The sequence below is a fragment of the Colletotrichum siamense genome (assembly GCF_013390195.1).
Source record: "Colletotrichum siamense strain Cg363 chromosome Unknown KSG_Cg363_contig09, whole genome shotgun sequence".
Classification (NCBI taxonomy): domain Eukaryota; kingdom Fungi; phylum Ascomycota; class Sordariomycetes; order Glomerellales; family Glomerellaceae; genus Colletotrichum; species Colletotrichum siamense.
This window is the reverse complement of record NW_023501022.1, coordinates 2,065,419-2,075,235: the sequence shown is the minus strand read 5'-3', so window position 1 is coordinate 2,075,235 and position 9,817 is coordinate 2,065,419. Positions and strand designations below refer to the sequence as shown.

The 9,817-nt window shown below is 56.6% G+C and overlaps 4 protein-coding genes across 4 annotated transcripts; 2 read left to right on the top strand and 2 right to left on the bottom strand.

Annotated features, from left to right (window-relative positions):
* NSP5 (Nitrile-specifier protein 5) lies at window positions 1-1,743 on the top strand (the record flags this gene model as incomplete). The annotated part of the gene is made up of 1 exon (XM_036645110.1): window positions 1-1,743. One exon carries the CDS (start codon window positions 1-3, stop codon window positions 1,741-1,743), a length of 1,743 nt encoding a protein of 580 aa, XP_036489618.1.
* A 383-nt stretch (window positions 1,744-2,126) lies between these two features.
* CGCS363_v013260 (NADH-ubiquinone oxidoreductase 24 kDa subunit) lies at window positions 2,127-3,227 on the bottom strand (the record flags this gene model as incomplete). The annotated part of the gene is made up of 3 exons (XM_036645109.1): window positions 2,127-2,498; window positions 2,621-2,911; window positions 3,105-3,227. The coding sequence occupies 3 exons, from the start codon at window positions 3,225-3,227 to the stop codon at window positions 2,127-2,129; spliced, it is 786 nt and encodes a 261-aa protein (XP_036489617.1).
* A 2,069-nt stretch (window positions 3,228-5,296) lies between these two features.
* Window positions 5,297-7,054, top strand: 4CLL7-0 (4-coumarate--CoA ligase-like 7; the record flags this gene model as incomplete). The annotated part of the gene is made up of 2 exons (XM_036645108.1): window positions 5,297-6,919; window positions 6,977-7,054. The coding sequence occupies 2 exons, from the start codon at window positions 5,297-5,299 to the stop codon at window positions 7,052-7,054; spliced, it is 1,701 nt and encodes a 566-aa protein (XP_036490092.1).
* A 669-nt stretch (window positions 7,055-7,723) lies between these two features.
* HFI1 (Transcriptional coactivator HFI1/ADA1) lies at window positions 7,724-9,254 on the bottom strand (the record flags this gene model as incomplete). The annotated part of the gene is made up of 4 exons (XM_036645107.1): window positions 7,724-8,448; window positions 8,499-8,610; window positions 8,673-8,962; window positions 9,020-9,254. The coding sequence occupies 4 exons, from the start codon at window positions 9,252-9,254 to the stop codon at window positions 7,724-7,726; spliced, it is 1,362 nt and encodes a 453-aa protein (XP_036490093.1).
* Window positions 9,255-9,817: the final 563 nt, after the last annotated feature.

Below are 9,817 nucleotides of genomic sequence, written 5' to 3'. Positions count from 1 at the left end.
ATGGAGTCTTTTGGTGCTCTCAAGCGTCGGACAACGGAGATTCTCCAGAACATCCCCCAGAATCTCCCCAACATGCCCAATGTCAAGGTGAAGAGGCCATCCCTCTCTCAGGGCTCTGGACCCAAGCCCATGAAGGGCACCTGGGAGAAGATTGACGTTCCTCCTCTGCCTCGCTCGTCTCACACCGTCAACGTCGTCAACGGCACAGCCTACATCTTCGGCGGCGAGGTCAGCCCCCGTGAACCCGTAGACAACGATGTCCTTGTCCTTCGCCTGCCCTACAACAGCGCTGGTGCCGACTACTACAAGGTCAAGTCCGCACCTCCGAAGCAGTACACCCCGCCCGCCGATGCTGTCCCCGCTGCTGCTCCCGCCCCCGCCGAGAAGAAGAAGGTCGTCGCGCCGACAATCGAGGAAAAGGCCGACCAAAAGGAACAGCTTCTTGACGAGGTGTCGTTGGCCTCCCCAGGAGCTGGTCCTGCCGCCGAAGAGAGTTCGTCCGAAGAGGAGAGCTCTGAAGAGGAGGACTCTGATGAGGAGAGCGAAGAGGAGACCACCAAGGACAAGGGCAAGGGTCTAGAAAAACCCGCTCTGGGCGACGTCCCTTGCCCTCGAGTCGGTCACGCCAGCGCCGTCATTGGCAGCCGCATCTTCGTTTTCGGCGGTCGCGGAGGACCAGAGTTGGCTCCCCTCGAGGAGGCCGGCCGTGTCTGGGTCTTCGACACTCGTACCAACACCTGGACTTTCCTTGACCCCGTCCCCCCGGCTCCCGGCGTGACCAACCTACCCATGCCTTCACCACGAAGCTACCACGCTGCCGCTGCCACCGACCGCCCGCGTGATTTCGCTCCTAAGCGCCCGCGCCGTGCCCAGACCTGGAAGACCTGGGCTCTTGGGGACAGTTCCGAAACTGGCATCCCTCAGGCCCCCATTGTCGGCCATCTCGCCGCTAATGCCGTCGACGAGGAGGATGAGGGATACGGCACCTTCTTCGTTCACGGTGGTTGCTTGGCAGGCGGCGAGCGCACCAACGACCTCTGGGCATTCGATGTCCGAAGCCGTGTGTGGAGCCAGCTCCCCTCAGCGCCCGGTCCGGCACGCGGAGGCGCTGCCATCTGCGTGAGCAAGAGCCGTCTGTTCCGATTTGGCGGATTCGACGGCAAGAATGAGCTTGGTGGTCAATTAGACTTCATCCACCTCGAGATGGATACTTTTGATGACGGCGTTTCCAAGGGCGAGATCGCCGTCCACGGTCGCGGCGGATGGCAAAGTATTGTCCAGGGGGCCAACTCTGGCGAGAAGGAGATCAACCTTATTCCCGGCCAGACATGGCCCGGCCCCCGCAGCGTGGCTGGTCTCGAAGCTGTAACGGTTGGCGCCGGCCGTGAGTACCTGTTGCTCATCATGGGCGAGCGGGAGCCAAGCTCGGACGGCCATGCCGGCGCCGGCGCCATGTGGGACGATGTGTGGGCATTCCAGGTCCCGCCTCTCGGCATGACTGCCGCCAGCGTCCGGGATGCCATGTGGTCCAGCATGGGCTGGCAGACGGGCGAGGGCAGATGGACGCAGCTTACCATGGAGCCCTATGACGATGATAATGACGATGGTGAGCCGGCACCGCGTGGCTGGTTCGCGGCGGCGCCAATGGCTGACGTCGAGGAGAGCGGCGTGGTCATCTGGGGAGGACTGAGCTCGGAGAACAAGAGATTGCGTGACGGATGGATTCTGAGGATCCCCGAGTGAGGATGAGACACATTGTCAGAAGACAGGCCACCTATACTTCAGTTGCATATTCCCCAGCTTTGCGAACAGAACAGAGCAGTTTTCGAACGAGTCCATAGCAATTTGACCAAGATTATTTTTGATGTCAAACAAAGAACAATGCACACATGATATTCGCGGCTTCGAGCAGGGGGGGGGGAAAGAGTGCCGTGAGTCTCTGAAAACCGTCTTCCCATGCGTTACGAATACAGCACATGTGTGAGTTATATACAAGCCAAAACCACTGGCTCAAATTCCATTCGCCCGGCCCTATCGTCGGTATCTTCCATCATCCGCCCGCGCGTGCTTTTTCGCTCTCGCTGCCTCTCGTTCATCCTCGAACACCCCCAATCTTCTATCTTTCTTTACAAATCGGGTCTCGTCATCTCGGGTCCCCACGGCTCAGCGGTCAAGTTCGTCAGACCCTTGCTGTTCTCGCAAGTGTCGCGGCCGCTGAGAGGGCCGGGCTTGGGGACCTTTGCGGCGGAGACGCCGCCGGTGGCAGAGGCGGTGGCCTTGAGGGCGTCGAGGAGCTGGACGGTGGTCTCGGGGGTAAGGTCTTCGTAGTAGTCGTCGTTGATCTGGATCATGGGGGCGTTGACGCAGGCGCCGAGGCACTCGACCTCGAGGAGGGTGAAGAGGCCGTCCTTTGTGGTCTCGCCCTGCTTGATGCCCAAGTGGTCGATGATGGCCTTGACGATGACGTCGGAGCCGACGCCGCCAAGCTGGCAAGGGGTCTGTTCAAAGTGTTAGCATATTACGTCCATCTTTCCGTTCGCACAATTCTCGGTGTCTGCGACATCTATTCGGCCCAGAGGGCATCTCGGCGGATATGATCGGAAGCCGGGGATGTACTCACTGTTGTGCAAGCCTGGATAAAGTACTTTCCGACGGGAGTGCGGTTGTACATGGTGTAGAAAGAAGCGACTTCGAAGACACGCTGGGGGGGCATCTCGAGCATGCGGGCAACCTCGTTCATGACGCTGATGCTGGTGAAGCCGTGTTGGCGCTGGCCGAGGTCGAGAATGGGCATGACGGCGGCCTTCTTGTATTGGGGAGGGTAGCGCTTGAGGATCTCGGCGATGATGGCCTCATTCTCCTTGTTGAACTTGAAAGGGACATCGGCGTTGTTCTCGGGGGAGTCGCGGTGCTGTTGAGGGGGGAGCGGATGGTCAGCATTGCTGCGTCTTGGCATGTGGCATGCTGCCCTTTGCAAAGCAGATATCCCCCAATCGTTCTCCGCCCAACGCGGCAGTTTGATCCATATCGCACACGCAATTGACGTGCCGGTCGGAGGGGTAGGAGGAGGAGGTCGAGGAACAGGCTGAGGGCGAGCGACTTACCACTTGCAGTGTGTCGCTGGGGCGGACGGCTGTGACGGAGAGGGCGCGGATCTGGGGCCTCGCCGCTCGACATGTCGAGCGGAGGGCTGATCTGAAGAAGAGAGGGGCGAGTCTGGAGGCCATTGCGAGGGATGGTGGCTGGCTCAATTGGCGATGGCGGAGGGCGTGGTGATGGGTTGCTGTTCGCTTAGGATTCCGGGAGGTCAAAAGTCGTGAGTTGCTTGAATAATTCAATGTCTCTGATTGGTCTGTCCGGCTAATGTGCGGAAACCCGCTTGTGCAGATTTTCGTGGTGTCATTGAGTTTGCATAAAATGTTATGCATGTCTTCCCAGAGTAAAGCTTTCTGGGTCCCCACCGGTCGTCAAACAGCTCCGTCTTGTTTCCGGCTGCTGCACCTTCTATCATCACCGACCATCTGGGGTCTGTAAGGTCGATATTATCAACAGCTATCTTCACTCACCAATGTCGACCCAGACAAAGATATTTTCGCCGAGGATAAAACATTGAAGCGAAGTCGTCTCGGTCTTGGTTGGCAAGTCTGACTCCCGTTCAGGATAATCAATTGACTGGTGTTGCACGAGGGGTCAATTATCCTTTAGTTCACAGAGAAGAGAGCAGAGACCACAAACCGGGAACAAGTAGTGGACTAGACTTGGACCTGGACTAAACGAGCACCCATGACCCCAAAACCCGCATTATCGGGAACCTGCCAGCGCCTGGCGCACACCGGATTGAACGGCTCGCAGACTCATGGCCGTAAGCATGATGGCAGCTACTGATAAACAATAAACAACCGAATTTTACCTCGGAGAGAGGAGGCTCAATGGTGAGACATGGACTGCCTATGAGCACGAAAAAGTGTCACAGCCCAGACCTGTCAGCGAACGTCAAGGGTCATCTTTGCAGTTACCGATTGGCTATATGTAACCCTCATCCGGACTGCAGCTTTTGTACAACGCGCGCGGTTCTTCGTAACCCCAATTCGGGGGTGCCTATTGAAGGCGTTTGGTCATCCACGATGTTGGGCGGCGATGCGTTGGAGTAAATGAAGAAAGCGGTAACATCAAGTAGGGTCTCAAAGCTTGGATCTGCGCACGTTCTCAACGTCAATCAGTGGGCTCTGAAGCTCGTTTCCACATCCGAGACACACAATAAGAAGAAGCGGCTCTGGTAGAAGCTCTTCCCCGCGTGCCGCATCATTGCTCCTCCATCTCGCATTGGAAATTAGCGAAAACTCCGGAGCCGGACCCGTTCTCAGCTCCGCACTTGGCACCCATCCTTTGGGTTGCGTGGCGGCGCCGTTCCAAGCAGGGTTGGCAGACAAACGACTTGTAAACCATTTCAGGACGTAACAAGCGGCCCTTCCTTCAACCCTCCCTCCCCCCTCACAGAGATAGCTTTTCCGTTAGCCGTGCCTCGGCTCGTCCCAACATCGTCCATTCGCGAAGAGAGCTCCCCCCCTAACTAACCCCCGCATCGACAGGGGTGCAATGCGGAGAATCTAGCGTCACGAAAGCATTGCCCCCAGGTTTAGATGCGTCGAAACTGGCCTCCGAAAGCCACGGTCTCGCGGCAATTGCATAGCCATTGGCTCGCCATGGCGCGGGGATCTGGGGTTATCTCGTCTGGAGGCTGGAGCTCTCGTCTGCCCCAGGTCTGCTGGTCGCTATATGAAGCTCGCTAACCCTCGTCGTCCCTACCTGTTGTCCTCTTGTCTCTCAATAAAATCGGTGTAGGCTATATCGTAGTTGTTGGCTGACCGTATCTACTTTCCACTGTTAACTGGCCTGGTTCGTAAGTTGACTTTGGCTCACTCATTCACCGTGTCTTGGAGCATCGAATCACTGACTCGAGTTCAGTAAACACAACGGATAGATTACTATATCGTCCGGATACGGGTCCTTCGGCTTCTGTTCAAACTGGGGCCTCAATAGAAGCTCTCAAACCTTACTGCGGCAGGGTCCCCTTCACAAGTGGCCGTTGCTACGCTCACAACTCCAACCGAGCACGACGTGTTCCGTCCCAAGTCCGGGGAAAGCTCCAACGATCCCATTTAATTTCGAACTTTTCCTACTAGTTCCTCGCTTCAAATAGAGCTCGCTCGCCTGTCGAAAAAGGTGGCTTGACGCCATTCCAAGCTTCACGGCCGAATCCCACCAACACCACCGACAACTCCCAACAACCGCAACGATGCCGATCAAGTCACGGTGGTCGGAGCCGATTCCGAACTGCTCTCTCCAGAAATGGATCTTCGGCTCTTCCTGCGCGCCCCTCTCCGACCGAAAGGCTTTCTATGACGCCGACCGGCCAGAGACGCACTACCTGACCTTCGCCGACTACCGCCTCGTCGCAAAGCAGATCGCCATCGGCCTGCAAAAGGCCGGCCTCAAGCCAGGCGACCGCGTGCTCCTGTTCTCAGGGAATAACCTTTTCTTCCCCGTCATCTTCATCGGCGTCCTCATGGCCGGCGGTATCTTCACTGGCGCCAACCCGACTTTCGTCCCTCGCGAACTCGCCTACCAGCTCAAAGACAGCGGGGCCGTCTTCATGGTTGCTGCCGAGGGCAGCTTAGACACAGCTCTCGCTGCCGCCAAGGAGGTCCAGATGCCAGCGAGCAACGTCTTTGTGTTCGATACTACAATCCCGGGCTCATCGCAACCCGAGAAGCCCGCGCGGGGTGGTGCTCGTCACTGGACGGAGTTGATTGCTCCAAAGGCCCAGGCAGAGAAGTTCGAGTGGGTTGAACCCGCGGATGCGCGCACGACGACCTGCTGTCTGAACTACAGCTCCGGCACCACCGGTGTGCCGAAAGGCGTGGAGATCACGCACTACAGTTACGTTGCCAACGGATGCGGTGTCGTCAAGGTCTCGGCTTTGGAAGAGGATCACGAGGCTTCAATTGCTCGCTCCGTCGGGCTCTGCTTCCTGCCTCTATATCACGCATATGCTCAGACATACTTCGTCGCCAACTTTGCCAAGCAAGGCATTCCAGTCTACATCATGACGGGCTTCGACTTCGTCAAGATGCTCACTTACATCCAGCGCTACCGCGTCACCCAGCTCGTCAGCGTGCCACCCATCTTGGTGGCCCTGACCAAGCACCCCATCACCGCAAAATTCGACCTGAGCAGTCTCGAGTCTGTCGGCTCCGGTGCTGCCCCGCTCGCCGAGGATGTTGCACGACAGGCAGAGAAGCTACTAAAGAAGCCCGATCTTATCGTTCGTCAGGGTTGGGGCATGACAGAGGTGACGTGCACAGCCATGACATGGGACCCCTCGCGGTTGGTGCGCAGTTCCTCCGTGGGCGAGCTCATGCCAAACTACATGGCGAAGCTCGTCGATGAGAGCGGCAAGGAGATTACCGAGCCCAAGGTACCCGGTGAACTCCTCGTCACCGGCCCCACGGTTATGCGTGGCTACTGGCGCAACCCGAAGGCCACCCAGGAGACTATTGACACCGATTCAGAGGGCAACCGCTGGCTGCGGACCGGTGACATTGCATACGTCGACGAGTTCAAGACGGGAGGCCTGTTCTACATCGTCGACCGCAAGAAAGAGCTTATCAAGGTCAAGGGGAACCAGGTTGCTCCCGCAGAGCTTGAGGCTTTGCTCCTCGAGCGTCCAGATATCGCTGATGTAGCCGTTATCGGCGTCACCATCAACGGTGAGGAGTTTCCGCGTGCGTACGTTGTTCGGTCGCCTGGAACCAACACCTCCGGCGAGGAAATTGCGAAGTGGTTGGAGGAGAGGGTCGCTAAGCATAAGCGCCTAAGGGGCGGCGTAGCGTTCACGGATGTTATCCCTAAGAACCCGGTATGACCCCTCCACATACGTGACTCTCCAAAATCCTATATGCTAACGTCTTTATAGTCTGGAAAGATTTTGCGTAAGATTCTCAGGGAGCAGGCCAAGAAAGAAGTAGGAGACGAGCCATTGGCTAAATTGTAACGAGAGAATGTGGACTTTTATATATGTATGACATATACTTGGTAGATTCGACACAGAAACGAGGGCTCCTCCGTCTTACGCGTCGTTTCATTGTGCAGGTCGAGGGAGAGAGCACTCGCAACCAAGAGTATTTACGTTTGACATAAGTCGTCTTCTAAAGTCGCTAGCTAGACCTATACCGTTCGCCACCTTCCTATATTTGAGGCTCTCGTGGCACAAGCAAACCGGGTATCGTCCCTATTGTACAGGCCCCTTCCTTGGCTAAAGACCCATAAACGCCTCCTCCCTTTGTGTTTCAATATTTCAAGCATGCTCAACTCCCCATCGATATCCTGAACGGTAGTAAAATGAGGGGCAAAAAAGGTGTCAAGGATACAAAATGGAGAGATGAAAAAAGACGCAACCCTACTGCGCCCTGCCCAATGCTAATGCTGATGCATTTTGACGTAAGACAAAGAAAAACCCCCCAACCCACGGAAGGCAACGGCTGGCCTACCGTCTTGCCGCACGCACCGACTGGTGTTTGGAACGGCTTCCGCGCTGTACTCTGTCCCATCCCCATATCTGCCCCCAGTGTTGGTGGATTGGATGGACAGTGCGTATGAAACGCTGAGAGTAGAGTGAATCTCTCTGAGAAGCCCATGGGGGTGGTGCTGGCCGCGTTCCACACTATGAACCGACGGCCAAGCACGAATCCAGGACTGAGTCCAGGGCGCTCATATCTTGAGGATCGCCGCCTTCCCACCAAGGTTCCGAGTCGATTTCCATGGCATCAACATGCCCATTCGGCAATTGCTGCTTAGCTGAAAGGCCGGTGTCAACGCCCTCGGTCTTGGTATTGTCACCCAGTCCCTCGAAGCCTGGAAGCCAGGTGTAGTCGTGCCAGTTTTCGAGCTCTCCCTCGCGATAGCCGTAAGAGATTGCCGTGTTGATGATAGGAAATTGCGACAGACCGCTGTCCGCCATTTCCAGGGCGATTCGAACATCGGCCATACCAAGCGGCCCTCGTTCGCTTGCAGCCTTCGACTCAATTGGCAGAAGACCGCTCTTGTCTCGGGTCATATCGCCCCGCAAAGCCGCGTCCTCCTCTTTGACGAGCTGACGGCGGTACTTGTGCGTCTGAATCCAATTTGTGCCAGCACCGAAGCCAGCGTTGCCTCCTTCTCCTGGTCCGTTGCTTCTTGTTTTCGAAAACACGGCGGCCAGGGATTCTTTGATGAATGTTTCCGTTGCAACAGACATGAAGTACGCTGCATCAGAGACATGTCCGTTTGTAAGCCCGGCCTCGTAACAGAATGGTAACATTCTGCCCTCGATTAATTGCGCATCTGGAAATTCGCCTGATTCGACAGCTAGAGGCTGGGCGAAACGCTTGCGGATCTCGAGGTCAAAGTCTGGCAGTCTAGTTAGCACTGGGCGACCAATAGGTGCATGCTGCACTTACTCATTTTGTTGATACCACCTATACCTCCTGCGCTGGGTGGTACCTCGGCAGTCTTGGTCTGTCGTCTGTGGTTATCCAAAAAGACGCTGGCCAGATTCTCGTGGGGGTCGAACTGCGAAGAAGTAGAAAGTCAGAGACATAATTTGCCATGTAGGGGGGCAATGTGTAACCAACATCGTTGGACGCCAGGTCCTTGATGCGCCGCCTGTCTTTGCTGGGAAGTTGCATGACATCGCCCTTGAGCCGACGTTCAGCAGCATCGCCTGATACAGGCTTGCTACCGACGGGAGCAGTGGGTTTGTCATTGGCGCTGACCCAAGGGGCGAGCCCCTGATCTGGCATCTCCCTCGTCACATTGCCGTATATCGCAGCAATCAGCTGGTTATGTAGGTGCTCCTTTTCGCCATTTGGGGAGACGAGGATGGGATCGATACGTTCCGTATATTCAGTCTGGTTCAACCGACCTGTTTCTGGTTGTCAGCACAAGAACAAGGATGCGCCGATAGTCTGGGGTTGCGTACCGATGAGGAACTCCGTTGTCGACTCCTTGTACACGATCCATGCTTCCGGGCCAATGGCCTGCTTCAGAGCGGTATAGAGCGGCTCAAGGTCAATACGGGCGGGAATAATCTGGCTGGTTTTGGCTGCTTTGATAGAACCCGGAGGCTGGACGGTGATTGACTTGTTGGATAATGTCGGGGTGGAAAGGTTGACGGATGGGCGGCTGCTCAAGGCCGCGGGGTCGATGTCGGGCATTGCGACGGGATGCCAGAAGGGCAGATCACGTCCTCGGTGTTGGGCGTATTAGTGGAGAAGAGCGACAGTCGCGTGCAGCAGCGGCGGCGGCGGCGGGCAGGACTCGGCGCAATGGAGAATATGTGGTCATGAGTAGCATGGATCGAAAGACGGAGAGGATGCGATCACGGATCTGGCGTTATCTTGATGAACGGACCATGCTGCGGGTGCAGGCGTGATGGCGAAGGTCGGGATGAGGTTGATCGGGGTCCGACGACTCGTCTACTGCTGCTAGTGGAGGAAGATGCGATTGACCTGCTGCGCATTTGTCGTAGGAAATTTTGCCCACCTGTCTCTGACGACAAACACAGGGGGGGACCGAGCCTGGGGAAGAGGTAGCCAGTACCACTTAATTCCGTCATCTTTGTGTGGTGAAGCAAGTACTCGGCACCTGGAATGACGCCCTGACCACTTGCTCTTAACCCCCCCTGGGAGCTGCTTGCGACTGGCACAGGGAACACTGCGAAGTCGCGTCTGGCGCGTCCCTCAGCGACCAACTGCTGGAAATACACAACCAGAACCTA